Source organism: Coenobita brevimanus, chromosome 8, assembly GCF_032717465.1.
Source record: "Coenobita brevimanus isolate Jiangsu-jjx chromosome 8, ASM3271746v2, whole genome shotgun sequence".
NCBI lineage: Eukaryota > Metazoa > Arthropoda > Malacostraca > Decapoda > Coenobitidae > Coenobita > Coenobita brevimanus.
Window position 1 is genome coordinate 33,282,242 of NC_136961.1, and position 17,088 is coordinate 33,299,329.

The 17,088-nt window shown below is 38.4% G+C and overlaps 1 protein-coding gene across 1 annotated transcript in view; it reads right to left on the reverse strand.

Moving 5' to 3' along the window:
• The window catches only part of LOC145407405 (glutamate receptor ionotropic, delta-1-like), a 207,470-nt gene that overhangs the window by 158,885 nt on the left and 31,497 nt on the right, over window positions 1-17,088 (reverse strand). Inside the window, exon 2 of the mRNA XM_080278339.1 lies at window positions 8,891-9,019. Coding sequence (XP_080134465.1) covers window positions 8,891-9,019 — 129 coding nt within the window. The remainder of the gene's footprint in view (window positions 1-8,890; window positions 9,020-17,088) is intronic.

The following is a 17,088-nucleotide window of genomic DNA, read 5'->3' on the forward strand; positions in this document are numbered from 1 at the left end:
CAACCCAGAACAACCAAAACGCCGAAGAAATAATAACCAATTGTTAGTACCTAATGACATGATACCTCAAGTATTACGAACGATACACGATAGCCCACATGCAGGACATCCTGGAAAGGATAGGACATTCAAACAAGCCCAGTTGTTATATTACTGGCCGTCATTATGAAAAGATATAAAAAATCATATAGACAGATGCAAATCATGTGCAAAACACAAAGGATACCCAATTTCACCTGCACCTATAGGTAAATACCCTGTACCACATCAACCATGGGACGTTGTTGCGGTTGATTTACTCAAGATGCCATTATCATACAATAATAACCAATACCTATTGGTAGCAATGGATCATTTTTCCCGTTATGTGATTTTAGCTCCAATTAAAGATAAAACAGCGGAGACAGCAGCAAAGGAAATAATAGATAATGTAATATGTCGCTTTACTACCCCAAAGATAATAGTAAGTGATAATGGAGGAGAATTTAATTCTGATATCTTACAAGAAATATGTAATCAATACAATATCAAAAAGGTAAACGTTTTAGCCTTTCACCCAGCATCCAATGGGTTAGTAAAGAGACAAAAAAAAAAAGTATTAGATGTACTACGACACATTCTCAATGAAAATTATGCAAGCTGGGATGATTGGATTGGCAGAGTAGAAGCCTCAATTAATGGATCTATAAATAAATCTACTGTATAGGTGACACACCACATTTCATTATATATGGGACAGATAAAAAACTACCATATGAGATTCTAGAAGGTCAAAATCTACCCATATACAACAACGATGATTACTCCATTTAAGTGAATTCCAGGACATACATAAAAGAGTCAAAAAACAATTAACGATGTCCAAGGAAGAAATGACGGAGGCATTTAATGAAAAAGCAAGAGACTCGCCTATCAGCTTAGGAGACATTGTGTATGATATCATTCATACGACAGACAATAAATTATCCCCGAAATTTGAGGGGCCATACAGAGTAATTAACATAAAAGTAAACAAAGTTTTAATTAGGTCACTGTCAAGTGGCGAAGATAAACAAGTTCATATTGACCATTTAAAACGAGTTTCAAAGGAAATATCCAATAATTATGCAGCCTCGGATACCACCGAACAACCCAATAATTACAAAAATAAATGAAGGTCATATACCAAACAATCAAACATAGGTGCAACTGTTCCAAAAAAAATCTACAGTACATCATTTACGAGATTTAAATATCGAATTAAACTCCTTTTATAAATGAAATAACAATCAAGTTATTGTTCTACGTTAGTCAGCTGTAACGCACATCAGCACTAGCATCGACCACAACAGGACCATATTAGAAAATTAATAGATTTTTTTTTTTTTTTTTTGTCGGTAGGTAACGATGAAGGGACTTATGCTGTGGATTCTTCTCTACATAGCAAGAGGATATGCTCACTTAGACCCCCAACACATAGTACGACAAGGATGCCTCATAGCTCCAACGGCCACGACGTCAATCATAAAAGATGTCATGAGTACTGAAATAAGTTTGGATTTCTTATACGAATTACCTTCTTATCTAGAAAACATCGCCTGACCAATGAGGACCCTGGACTTCATGATAGGAGGCTATGTTTCACAGGCACATAACACACAGGAAGAGGATGAAATAGTGAAGTTAGCGAAATGGAAGAAGAACAGGCGAAGTTAACTATACGCTCATCATGATCCAAGATCTCCCATCTCATAGAACGGAGGTATTGAGCGCCACAAACAGTATTACATGTACTCGCCAAAAGCGCGGTTTGTTCGACCTGGGTGGTGCAGTTCTTGGGAACATCTTTGGATTGGCTACAGGGGAAGACCTTCAAGAAACAAACAATAAATTTCATAAAATAGCTCAGGTACTAACATACCAAGATAAATTTATCGCAGGACATAACTCAGCAATGAATACAATCGTGAAAAATCTGAGAAAAGCGGAAAACATAGCGCTCGAAAGTGTAGAGAAAATAAATGCCATGGAAGGGAACATAGCACTTTTCCATCACTTCTCCATCATCACGGAACACACTGACACAATTCTACTCCAATTAGACAACACTAGAGTTCGTTACAGGGCACTTATGCAAGGAATTTCGAATGCCGGTAATGGCAAGACCACAACTGACTTACTTCCAGTTCATCAGCTACGTCAGACAATTAGTCAAGGCAGGCATAAACATAAATTGAAGCCTTTGTTCCGAAGTAGGGATTTCATGCAAAATTTAGAAGCAACACTAACACCAACATCAGTAGTAGTTCATGTACCATCCATATCTGACGACTTGTTCACAGTATACGAATTACACCCCTTCCCTTCTAAGAATAATAACACTTTGGTCATCATCAACATGAACACAGACACCGAACTCATCATGGTCTCCAAGAGACGGAACACTGTCACTTTCGCAAGTAAATCAACGATTGAACAAAAGTGCCACACATCCTTACATGCTGTTCACCTTTGTCCTGCGTACATTTTCACGTTTCAGCCTACTGAGACAGTCCCTTGTGAAATGGCTATCATAAGAAATCACAATATTCATAATCATTGCAACTTTACTTTTGTCCAGATAAGCTTGTACACCATTAACGCATCGGACACTCACAGTTACTGTATTTTATTTCACTCATATCACATCAGTTTACATAGTCTGTCCAGATATACCACCAACTCATACTTCAGCATCAGGATTACACATAGCACCAGACTACTGTGTGGTATTTACACCATCCATGTCCACTTTATCCACCATCAATCACTACGCTATCTTCAATCATACACACAAACATTTCTACCCAATACCTAATATGGACTTAAACATGAGCACAAGTATTAAGTTGACTTCACGTAAGTTTGAAACTATGCAACTGATCAATGAAACAATGAGGCCCTGGGAAGATTTGAGTTTGAGTATGTTTAACCCATATTATGTGTATAGCCCAGCACCTACTGTCTTTATAATCATCTGTATTGTAGTTGCAGTAGTGCTGTTCGCAGTGCACAGAATGCATGCAAGAATTGCAAACATGGAATCAGTATTTGGTGGGAGTAAGGTGCGAATTCAAGTAAACCCCCCCTGAATGAACTGTACATATTTTGTCTATCTATCTATGTACCTAGGCTGCTTCCCCCAAGGAAAGGGAGGCAGCCGAGACAGGACGACTCACTCTCCATTTACTCATCCATTCAAACACATTCATTCGCATCTTAGCCCCAAAGGGGAGAACGGACAGATCCTCACCGCATCACACCACACAAGGGTCAACTGCACAATGCAATCAGTGACATCCACAGCAGGGCCCGACAGCAGAACTGGTTTACCCCTGCCACATCATAACAGACCCATCCCCTTACCCGCACCTGACCTGACTAGCTGATCAGACCAAATGCGGGAGAATATCCCCTCAGGGCTGCGTCATCACTTATTCATTCACAAATTCTCTCCATTTATTTCTGTCACGCACAGCCACTCTTCCTTGCTCAACAGACATCCCTCTCGCATCCAGCGCTCTCTTCACACTGTCCATCCATCCTATTCGTGGTCTTCCTCTCAGTTTTACACCTCTCACATCAGATCTAGTTATCTTTTTCACCAATCGCTCATTATCCATTCTCTCCATATGCCCAAACCATTGCAACACCCTCTGCTCAACTCTACCAGCCATCTCCCGAACAACTCCAGTTCTCCTTCGCACTTCATCATCTCGCACTCGATCCATACACGTCACTCCACACATACTCCTCAGACATCTCATCTCCATTACATTCAAACTTTTCCTCTCTGCTACACCCATATTCCATGTTTCAGCCCCATATAATGCAGTTGGTACCACAACACCCTCATACAGCCTTCTCTTTATATCCATTCTAAGCGAACGACATTTAAACACTTTTTTCATTCCTCCCAGCACCTTTCCTACTTCATTTATTCTAAACTTCACTTCTGCATCTATTCTTCCATCCACAGCAACATGTGACCCTAGATATTTAAAACAATCTACCTCCTCAAGCAACTCACCATTCAAAACTATATTCATCCCCCTACCATCTATCAACCTCGTACACTTCATCACTTTACTCTTATTCTCATTTACTTTCAATTTCCTCCTTTCACACACCCTTCCAAACTCGTCTACCAACTGTCTCAATCTCTCCTCTGAATCAGTCACCAGTGCAGTATCATCTGCAAACAGCAGCTGCTTCAGATTCCACTCTCCTCCATCAACATTTACCAGACTCAGACCACCTAAAACTCTTGCATTCACCTCCCTTACAACACCATCCATGTAAATATTAAACAACCAAGGCGACATCACACATCCCTGTCGCAGCCCCACTCTCACGGGAAACCAATCACTCACAGCATTTTCCACTCTTACACATACTCTACTATTTACATAAAAACTTTTCACCCCTTTTAGTAACCTACCATCAAGTCCATACAATCTTAAAACAGTCCACAAAGCCTCCCTATCAATTCTATCATACGCTTTCTCTAAATCCATAAATGCCCAAAACACATCCTTGCCTTTCACTAAATACTTTTCACACACTTGTCTCACAGCAAACACCTGATCAACGCATCCCCTCCCTCTCCTAAAGCCACACTGCTCATCACTAATCACTCCCTCTGTACCCTCTCTAACTCTCATAATTAACACTCTACCATACACTTTACCTACAACACTCAACAGACTTATATTTTGTATATAGCATTAATTTTACAAAAAAATAAAAAAAAGAATGACACATGATATGGAAGTATACCAGTATCATTATCTCTATATGAAATATGAATAGCTCTTACCACAATCTTAACTATTTTTTTTGTTTGCATATATGCATTTTACTGTTATACTTACACATCTTACAAAATGTCATACAATAACCAATTTAACCATATTGCAGTTGTTCAATTATGTATACAATTTGTTTAAAATGTAATATTACTGGATCATTGCAATATTAACATGAATATTATATCTATCCAATATTACAATCAGTATTATGTATTAATAAATTAGCATATGTCAATGATGATTGCTGATAGAGGACCGCCAGCTCGCGTGACCGAGCGTTGTCAGGACTCCATATTATAATAATACAACTCACAGATAGATAGATAGATAGGTAGAGAGATAGATACCCAGATAGAAGCACCAAGCCAGAGGATGAGATAGGAAGTGTGTCAGCAACCCTTGCATCTCTTAAGTGAAGGAATGCTGGACGTGCACCAGAAGATGTACATACACACAGACATACAATGTTCTAGAAGCTTCACAACAGTATAGCCCATGTGACACAACCCCTGCTAAACGAGAATGTAGGAATCAGAGCTCAGAAAGGAGCTAGCCACACAACCGACAGGTAGGGAGAGATCAAATAAGAAGAGGGGTCCACTAAATTTAGTAAATTAAGTCCCTGTGTAATACAGTACATACACTGCCCAACTTAGACTTTCTTTGAAGATAATAAATCAAGATCAACTCCCTGTATTCATCTTTAACTCCTCCCGCTCTTCAGTTACCAAAAAAACTTTAACCAACTCAAGTCATACCTATTACATGACTAAAGAGTTAGCTATATATAAATGGTGGCCATGAAGTTCCAACAAAAGTATTAGTTCTCTATAAATGTCTTAGCATGGTACAGTACCTTTTCACTGACGTCCGTAGTTGCCCGGCGTCCTTTCGTCCCCTGCACAGCTTCTGTGCTACACACCATATCCCTTCATGAACACTCGTGGCACATAGCATGAACATTTCATATAAACCATAAGTTATCAACAATTGTTTTAGCACGGTACAGTACCTTTTCACTGATGTCCGTAGTTGCCTGCCATCCTTATGTCCCCAGCACACCTTCCACTAAGGTCCCTCTAACATACACTATGCATTATATCCCATCACAAACACTCATGGCACATAGGACTAACATTTCATGAAAACCATAAGTTATCAACAAATGTCTGAGCATGGTACTGTTCACTGACGTCCATAGTTGTCCGGCGTCCTTACGTCCACTGCACACCTTCCGCTAAGGTACCGCTAACATATGCAATGCAACCTAAATATCCCTTCACGAACACTCGTGGCATATTTCACGCACACTTCACACTAAATCATACCCAAATGCATGAGTACCACATTGATTCCATCCCTAAACTCCTCTAATAATCCCTTCCTGACTACAGCATACAGGTGACGCCTGCCCCAATTCAGACTATGGCTATGGCATACATAATGCCTGGTAGTTCCATTATTCAAAAAGCCAGCCACTATATCTTTCATACAATATACAGTTTCGGCACTGGCTTCACTATGTACATAAATATACTCACAGCATTAGGGCTTAGGGGAAGCAGAGTGGCAAAACCCTGCTACAGTAAACACGAGTCCTGCCCTTAGGCTTTACGACTGATAATGGGCACCATTGCTTTTCGGGTAATATATCTATGTTCCATCGACAAAATCACTCCAACGAGTTTCAAGGGAACTATCCAATAATTACACAGCCTCGGATACCACTGGACAACCAAACATAGCTCATGAAACCAATCAAGAAAACAACAATAATTACAAAAATAAATTAAGGTCATAAGGTTGTTTGGTGGTATCCGAGGCCGTAAAATTATTGGATGGTTCCCTTGAAACTTGATATAAATGGTCAATATGAACTTGTTTTTCTTCGCCACTTGACAGTGACCTAATTAAAACTTTGTTCTTATGTTAATTACTCTGTATGAGCCCTCAAATTTTGGAGATAATTTATTATTGAGGGACTTTGGCTCAGGCAGGAGGGGAAGAATAAGAGCTGTTTAACCCGCCCCGTCCGGACTGATTTTCCACTACTGACTCCCCCCAATCCTGACCAATTTTGGAAAAAAAAATTATGTGGCTCAAACCTCCGCTTTTGGTAAGAAACATCGAAAATTCATAGAGAAATCGCTCACCTGAGTTTTAAAATACTCGATACAGGTAGAAGTACTCATTACCTTACTGGGTTTTCTATCAGGCTGGCTCCAAAAAAAAAAACGAGTTGTATAGGAGGGTAACTATTCCACACCATTCATAAACGGTATTTATTTATTTATTTGGTACGAATTTATATGTAGTATGAAAGTATATTGGTTTTTAAACAGTAATATAGGCAATATATGTATTGTTTGACTCACTAACACATCAACATACCTGACCTTTTATGGCAACGTTTCCTGATCATCATTTCTGACTGTTTCTTCCTCTAATGCTACGTAAACTTTGTCCTCCACATTGTTATCGATTGGGGAATCACTCCGGCCCTGATTGTCTTTATTGGCCAGGTCACTGGTAACAGGTGAATTGCCGAGACAATGGCATGTGGGGGGGGAGGTCATGCAGGGTAAGGCATTGTCCCTGCCTGGCATCTTGTAGAGGAAGGTGTCCCGTGTATATGTACCAAAAATCACGCACGAAAATTAAAAATTTTGCAACTTATGAACCTTACAATTGTGCGACATACTGGTATGTCGATGGGTCTAGCTGTGCCAAAACGTTGCGACATACTCATACGTCGATGGGACGCCTCGGGTTAAAGGGACAATACTTGTGGTGGAACCCTGCAGCCTGGCTATTTGTGAGTTGCTGAGGTTTATCGCTGTGCACAGGCTCAGAGGAGGTGCTACAGTGTTGTCAAGTGTTTACCTTGAAAGAGAGATATGCCCACTAGAACGCACTAAAATTTTACGCAAATAGGCCAAAAACTTTATTTTGGGCATTTTTTTTTCTGCCTTTTCACGTGATTCACGTCCATATGCGTTTATCTGACAGGACACATAGAACGTGATTCATGTTTACATGCCTGAGAGGGTTAAGCCTGTGGAGACAAGAGTGGTCCCATATAAGGTTATTTGACACAGATAATCCAAATTTGCTGTCAGCTGACACCTGTGGGGGTACAAACCTCCAAAATCTAGGTAGTGAATCTCTCTCCTAAGGCTAGTTACTTTTTACAGCAAACTATTTGAAACAAGAGCCTCGCTGCAGGCCCCAGAGCAATTCTACTTTTTGTTTTAATTTGTCCAGATATAACTATTACTACTATTTTTCATATTTCTTTCAGAAGCCCAATATGTAATTATAAAGGGAACTATGCTATGTTATATTTTCTTCCCTCTTAACACTATCTTGGATGGCATGGGTCTCCCCTCGGGCTCAGGCCCCTGGGATTGTCCCCAGGTGCCCCCCCACCCTTCCTCGGCCCTGATTATTTCACTGAGTTACGAACAGACGATTTTATTCAGCAGGAAATTTTGGTATCTGTGGTGATGGCAGTAGCTGTGAAGATGGTGGTGGTGGTGATGGCTATGACGGTAGTGATGGTTGCTGTGCTGATGCTGGTGGTTGTGGTGGTGGTGGTGGCTGTGATGATCGTGGCAGTGATATCCGCGGTCATGGTGTTAGCAGTACATGTGAGGATGATTATGGTGGGAGTGGTAAAGAGAACTGTGATGGTCGTGGTGGTAGCTGTGATTAAGGTGGTGATTGTGATGGGTGTGATGAATATGGTGGTGGTGTCAGCTGGGATGATGATGGTGGTGGTGGTGGTAGCTGTGGTGGTGGCAGTGATGATAGTGGTAGCTGTGATGATGATAGTGGTGATGGTGGTAACTGTTCAGAAATGGCTGCCATTTGGGTAAATGCTTTGTTGCCCTATTGGGCCAGTTTGCATTTGCTCCAAATCAATGCACAGTTTAGGAACATCTCTCATTTTGAAAAGTGTTGAGCAGCCCAGGTGGGTATACTTACCTCGACCACAGAAGATTATACCTGGTAACTAAGAAAATCTCAAAAATCTCTCCGTAGTATTGAAGCTCACTTACTTTGTAAACTTGTGAGGGAAGAGTTGGGTCAGGTATTTGAGTACCAAGCCTCGGCCAAGTGTCCATCTGGCTACTTGCAGAGGCTGAGACTCTGGCTCACTAAACGGCATCATCGAGTAAACACTGGCACTGTTCAGAGTATACAGTGTATATGAAGGTATAACAAAAACAGTTACAGAAGCCAAAGAGTTATGTTTCTACAATACTTTTTTCTGAAGGTGGGTCCAACATTGATTGAAAGGTGGCCCAAGTAATTTTTCTCTTTTAAATCGCACTGATGTCAGTTATATATATATATATATATATATATATATATATATATATATATATATATATATATATATATATATATATATATATATAATTGTTCAGATTCATACAAAACAGAATATTTAGCCATGTATGCTTTTATTTTGCACAAGAGCACGCGTGCCTGTGTGTGTGCGTGTGAGTGTGTGTTTGTGTGTGTGAACATAATAATTCAGTGTACCTCAGTGACAAAGTGACGTGGCGTGATGTGGCTAGTGTTAAACTGATGCTCATAGTTACTGTTACACAGCATTCCCATCGCGAGCACACTAAGCCTCTCTCTCTCTCTCTCTCTCTCTCTCTCTCTCTCTCTCCAGAATATCTGTACAGGCCCCAGGTAGGATCCAAACTGAATTACTTTGTTAACACACACACACACACACACACACACACACACACACACACACATAAAGAAGTTTTAAGTAAGAATTGGTCAAACAGAAAAGAAAACAAAGCAGCGCAAGAATGCGCACAATCAGCTAATCGTTGTTTAGTCTACAATCTGACCCAGGGAATGTAAGTACTATATGTGCTTTTAGTACTGCAAAATGACCACATACTTTAGTAAAGCAAATTTGGAAAAGAAAATGGATAAAAGTAGAAAGCAGGATGATGATTTCTACCAAGAACTGTTTGAAATGGAGACTCACAATAAACTGGTGGAACGAGTACACAGGTTAGAGATGGCTTTTCAAAATGAGATTGATGAAATTAAGAAACAGATGCACTTGCAAAAGGAAGAAGTAGAAAAATTAGGAAAGGAAGTCAACAAGAAAGACACAACCATAGATGAGCTAACAGTTGAAGTGGGTACACTTAGGAAGAAAATTAGTGAAATGGCAAATACAGTAGTCAACCACGAGAGTATTATGGAAGAGTTCAAAAATGATACAGAGACAATTAGGAAAGTAAGCAGTCTGCTAGACCAGAGCAGTGATATTGAGAAGATAACACAGGTGAATGAAGCCGTGCAAAGCTACAAAAATGAAGTGGAAACCACTTATGCTGAAATTGTGAAACAAGGGTGGAAGAAAAAAAAAACATTGAAAAGGAAGTGAAAAAAATAATCCAAAACAATCCTAATTTAGTCAGAGATTCAGTAGATATCAACAAATCTATAGTAATCACTGGTATAGAAGAGGAAGAAGTAAAGAACAAGATCTCAAGAGACAAAAAGGAGATGGCAAAAGTAATGGGCATATTGAAAGAAAAATCAGAGGAAATCTGTAGTAAAGACATAGATGAACACAAAAGGTTACGGAAATACGAGAAAAACATGTCAAGACCCCTAAAGGTAACCTTCCAGAGTGTAAACACTGTGGAGGAGATACTAAAAAATGCAAAGAATCTTATGGATAAAGAGGAGTTCAAAAATGTATGGATAAAAAGATGCCTAACACAAGAGGAACTGGAATGACTGAAAGAGAAGAGGGAGGAAGGAAAAACAAAAAACGAGGGTAGATCAGAGGAGGAGAATAATATTTTTTTTTTTCAAAGTAATTGGATTGCAGGTACGAAAGTGGTACATAAACAGGAGGGAATAAAAAGGAGGTTGATAGTAGAACCAAATTATGACAAGTATATAAACAAGATGATTAAGTTGATGTACTCAAATGTGGATGGAATGGTATCTAAATTATTAGAGATGAATGATTATGTCAGAGAAAATATATATAATATATATTATATAATTGGGCGGCTGGATGGGTTCAGGGTGGAGAAGTGAATGAGTAAATGAGTTGAGTGGATTTGTTGGGTGAACTTCGTGTGAGGCATTCGTGGGTTAGCAGGGTGGATAGCAGGGATCGGTGGGCTGGGTGGGTGGCAGGGGTGAGGTCGGTGGGTTGTGTTGGATGGGTTGAGTGGGTAGGTGGATAAGTAGGTGGGTGTATATGTGGCTGTCCAGATGACAAGGCAAGAGAGGGACTTCTCTGGCGATATAACTTTTAATTGTTACTTGGATTTTAGTCTAACGCTTAGAACACGTTGGATAAGTATTTGGATACCAGACTCTATACATTAAGGTCATTGTATTGAAATCTGCCAACACTTCGATATAATCACTTCTCATGGAACAGAAGAGGGATCTATGCACTTGATAATACATCTAATAGTAAGATAAATGAAAGTAACATTACATGTGGGAAGAATTGAGAGTGAACGAAGCTTCATATCTCCGATCCATCCGCCCAACAAATTAGTGTTTGGTGGGGGTAAGGAGGGGGAGTTAGGGGGGGTAGACGTGTGCCATTAACATGACCTCTGGTGGCAGATTACCCTGTGTCACGAATTTCTGTCCGGAGCTGTACATGCCACCCTGATCAAACACATGGGAAAGAGACAAATATGAGGACCTGGCAGAGAGTACAATTCATAGTTTAAGAGGATTACTACATAAAATGGAAGAGAAATCGGAAAAAATTACACTAACTGGAGATTTTAATACAAATATAAATTGGAATACTCTAGATATAATAAGCCAAGAAAGCTGTTGGGACCAAAAGCTCCTGGATCTTGTGCAAGAGTTTTTCCTAACGCAACATGTAAGGGAAAGCACTAGAAAAAGAGGACTCGATGTGCCCTCAATGCTAGATCTCATATTTACTAGGCAAAAAAACGATATTGACAATTTAATATATCACCCTCCATTCGGCAAAAACGACCATGCAATACTACATTGCAATTTCAGGATTACATATGACATTATTAACAGCAATGAAAGTTACAAAAAGAGCCTAAACTATAAAAAGGGAAAGTATCATGACCTAAAGAAGAACTTCTTAGAAATTGCTTGGGAAAAGGAGCTTAGAGGACAAGATTTAAATGCTAAATATGAAAAATTCTGTGAAGTTTATGAAATAGGAGTCCAGAAGTACATCCCACAGCACAAAGAAGCAGAAAAGAGAGTAAAGAAATGGTTCAATACAGAATGTAAAAAATCAAAATAAAAAAGAGATTTGTTGTGGAATAGATACAGAAGACACACTAATGACAGGGCATATAATAATTACAAACAGGCAAGAAACGATTATACAAGAATAAGGAGGGAAGCCCAAAAACAGTTTGAGGAGGATATCAAATAAAAATAGTGATCGACCAAAGCTATTTTACAGCTACATCGGAAGCAAAACCAAAGTAAAAGACAAAATACAATCCATTACGGACGATGGAATCACCTGTATACAAGAGAATGATATTGTGAAGCACTGAACAAGAATTTCCAATCAGTTTTTTCGGAGGAAAAAAATTTTGAGAGGGATTATGTAACATGCATGCCCACACATACTGCCAGATATACAAACATCAGAAAAAGAAATCCAGGAGGAGCTAAGTAAATTAGACAAAGGAAAAGCAAATGGTCCTGATGAAATTTCATGTTGGGTGCTACGTGAATGTGCAAAGGAGTTAAGTAAACCATTATTTATAATTTTCAAGAAATCCTTGAGTCAAGGTAAACTACCTGATATTTGGAAGAAAGCAAACATTGTTCCCTTATTCAAGAAAGGGAATAGACAAAATCCTCTTAACTTCCGACCAGTATCACTAACCAGTGTTGTAAGCAAGGTATTAGAAAAGCTTATAAGAAAAGCTTGGGTAAATCACTTAGAAGAACACAGTATGATAACAGAAAGACAGTTTGGTTTCAGAAAAGGAAAATCATGTGTTACTAATCTGTTGAGCTACTATGACAGAGTAACAGACACATTACAGGAAAGAGAAAGATGGGTGGACAGTATCTACTTAAATTTCAAGAAAGCATTTGACACAGTACCACACCAAAGACTTTTATGGAAACTGTACCATGAAGGAGGAATTCGAGGCAATCTGTTTTGCTGGATGCAAAATTTTCTCATGAAAAGAGAAATGAGAACAGTACTAAGGGGAAATTACTCATCATGGAAAGAAGTGGAGTACCATAGGGTTCAGTGCTGGCACCAATCATGTTTTTAGTGTATATAAATGATATAGACAGTAACACTGGAAATGAAAGCTATCTAAATATGTTTGCAGATGATGCAAAAATACAAAGGAGAATTACTAACACAGACTCTTGTAAAGAGCTACAAGAAGAATTAAACTTCATGAATGGAGTAATACATGGCAAATGGAATTCAATGTGGACAAGTGTCATGTAATCAAGTTTGGTAAAAGTGAAAAAAGACCTGATTGGGATTATACATTAGGAAATAAAACCCTACACACATCAGAAAGAAAGAAAGACCTAGGTGTGATTATCAATAACAGACTATCTCCGGCTGACCACATCAGTGAGAAGGTACGGAACATGTATACACCGCTTGCCAATATGAGAATAGCGTTCACATACATAAATGAAGACATGCTAAGAAAGATAATAACATCATTCATCAGACCAATCCTGGAGTATGCATTAGTAGTCTGGAGTCCTCATCTCAAAAAACACATAGACAAGACTGAAAAAGTTCAAAGGGCCGCTACAAGATGGGTACCAAGCTTAAGGGATCTAAGCTACGAAGAAAGACTAAATAAACTGAATCTACCAACACTGCAGGAGAGAAAGAAAAGAGGTGACATGATTATGCTATATAAATGCATATCAGGGAAGGAGAAAATAGGCATAAATGATTACCTAACCTATGGGGAAGCATCAGCAAGAGGACACTGCAAAAAAATGCATAAGAAGAGAGATGATAAAGACGTAAGGGAATTTAGTTTCCCAAACAGAGCAATTGATCAGTGGAATGCACTACCGAATGAAATAGTGTGTGCCAAAACAATTCACAAATTTAAGGATATGTACGATAAATATGGTTTAAGACACGGGACAGTACGAGCTTGACTTATTCCTGTAAAGATATAATTAGGTAAGAACAATTAGGTAAGAACACACACACACACACACACACACACACACACACACACACACACACACACACACACACACACACACACACACACACACAATGATACAGTGCCCCTACTGAACCCTGCAGATGGATGAAATATTGGGACAGATGAAAAATAAACTGGTGTTTGCCGTCTCTGCCCTCCCCCCCTCTCTTCATTTAGATCCGCCATTGTTGTCCTAGTAATGCAACACTCCTATATTTAAGAGCATTTCAATGAACATCGGTGCAGCACGTACTAAAAAACATGAGAGTTAGGGCAATGTGTACGAAAATTAGAATACCTGAGAAATAAAAATAGTCTTACTAACCATTTAACTATCAGAGGGCTCTCATGAGTAGAATCGGACACCATAAAGAATAACATGTATAGCAAATGATGTTATTAAAGGAATCAGTGGATTCTTTAATACAGACGAGTATTTTTTTTTTTTTTTTTTTTACAGAAGATGAACAGCAGAAGGAACAAGAAATTAACGAAAAAAAAAAAAAATCCTAAAACAAGATTACTGGTGTCCTCCATTCATAAAAAATCTCTAACAATTAGACTTGAACTGCCGTAGGCTGATGTTTGGGGGGAAACAATTTTGAGAGAGTAGCTCCAGAGATGCAGTTCGAGGAATAAAAGAATTCTGATAGGCAGAAGTACTGCAATAGGGAGAAGTGTCCAGTCATGGGCACTAACAGATAGATGCCCGTGTAGCACTGCGGAAGGCGTGGAGAGTGGCACAATGGATGTAGATTCGTCTGGGCATTTGCCATAAAAAGTAATTGTAAAATAATGCAAGGGAAACATCATTCCTTTATACTTGTAAGGGACGTAGTTCATTTGTAATTGCAGGGTTTATTCTTTCAGTTTTGTTCTGAATTTTCTCCAGTTGTTTTAGTGCAACCTCTCCACATCCACTCCACAAGGGTGAGCAATATGTGAGCCCAAAGAGTTACTATCAGGATTTCATGTGATCTTAAAATATAAATAAATTAATTATCGTCTTCCCCACTGGATGGCTTATTAAAGGGACCAAGATTTTATCCCTACAGAGTGTAGCTATTGTCTGTCTTCTCATATATACTCTTCTTAGATTATGTACAGAGTTTCCTTTGTGTAGTGTTCAATGTCACCCCCAGCCTGTTTACAGAAGGATCTGCAACTTCTGCTGCTCTCAGTCCTGACTCACAGACGGGTCAGCGAGAAACAACAGGTTGCTCATTGTTACATAAATAGATATGTAGGTAGGTCGGTAGGTAAGTAGGTGATTAGGTAGCCAGGTAGGTAAGTACGTTGGTAAGCAGGTAGGTAAGTAGGTAGTAGGGTAGGTAAGTTGTTTACTCTTACATTTTCTCTCCCTATAGTAATGATGCAAATATCTCCGGATATTTTTTGTCCTTTTTTTTTACTGATATAGAGATTAATAGAAGATAGTTTAAACAGTAGAATAACATTCATATACGTGAATGATAAGAAAAATATAGGATAATACATTACGTTAATAAGAAAATACTAGGTAACAAGGGAATATATCTACTTAATTTAAAGTACATAGATAGAAACAATATTGACATTATAAGAAAATTATATGATAACATTATTATGTTAATAATAAAAGTATACTGGTTAATAAGGAAATTATCTACCTAACTTAATGCACATACATCAGAGAATGATATCAAATCAATATATGTTACAGTTATGATCAATAAAATTACAGAACAGCTTTTTATACAGAAATCACAATAGCATAGCGAGAGACCATGGTCTTGTAATAACTAAATAATGTTCACTAATTAGGTGTCTACACATCTTCACACTAATCAACACTGTATAATAGAGGTGGAATGGGCCATGGTTTCGGCTCATTTTATCATAGTCCTACTCAGATTTCTGCTCCTTCAGTGGCAGGTAGCAAGTTCTCGTCATTTTCACACTGAACAACTTTCACTGTTTTCTTTGTTCAGTGTTGTAACCTAATCTCATTGAGTCTCTTTTCCATACGTTTAACAGGGCAGTGTATTTATAAAAAAAAATCACTGTGAATAAAAATCCTAGGAGAGTGAATTCATTAGGATACATTATATAAAATGAGGACTAAAAAAAAAGTAATGAAGGAAGTCAGATATCTGGACTATACTTTTCTTTTTGTTATTTTAATGAAGGCGAAGATGCACTTGATAGGTTGGTAATAATTGGCTAAATGTAACATACATCTGAGAGACATATATCGGAATGTAACATATATCTGAATGTATCATATATCCAAGTTTCGATTCACACAACCTAGTATTTTATTTGAAATACAACAACGTTATTCGGATATCTTGCAGTACGCCAATCACCACCAACCTGTCAAGTGCATCTTAATCATGAAGGAAAAAAACATAATCTACACTCAAACCACTTATGATCTTCCATCAGAAAGCCAAGTAGTGTATAATTTAAAAAAAAAAAAAAAAAATGATTATAAAGTATTTTATATAAGGAAGACCTGTGATGAGGAAGATATTAAATGAGAACACCTGTGATGAGGAAGATATTAAAAAAAAACACAGGATAAGAACAAAAGTTTAAACTTCGGACGAAAACGAATGTAACAGATCAAACAGGACATGTGGTTGTGAGATGAAAGAAAGAATATAGAGTTCAAGAATGCAGTTTAAAGAGTGTCATTACGAGGTAGAGGGAAGGGAACTAGTTGGAAGAGATGAAGATGACTGCAGAACGAACAGGAATATGATAGTCGTGGAAGAGGGAATAGCTTCTCTTATAGGATTGTACAAACTTGATAAAAAAAGAAAATATGATTAAAGTTAGAGCAAGACAATTGTAAAATTAAGCGAAAATTTGACATTTGGATAAGTTTTATGGTAACTTGACAATTTTTCTCTTTGAAAGTTGGGTTGAAACAGGGATGTGTCATGTCTCCATGGTTGTTCAATCTGTACATGGATGGGGTAATAAAAGAGGTACAAGGTAGGGTAGTGGATGTTGGAGTGGCCCTTGTGAGA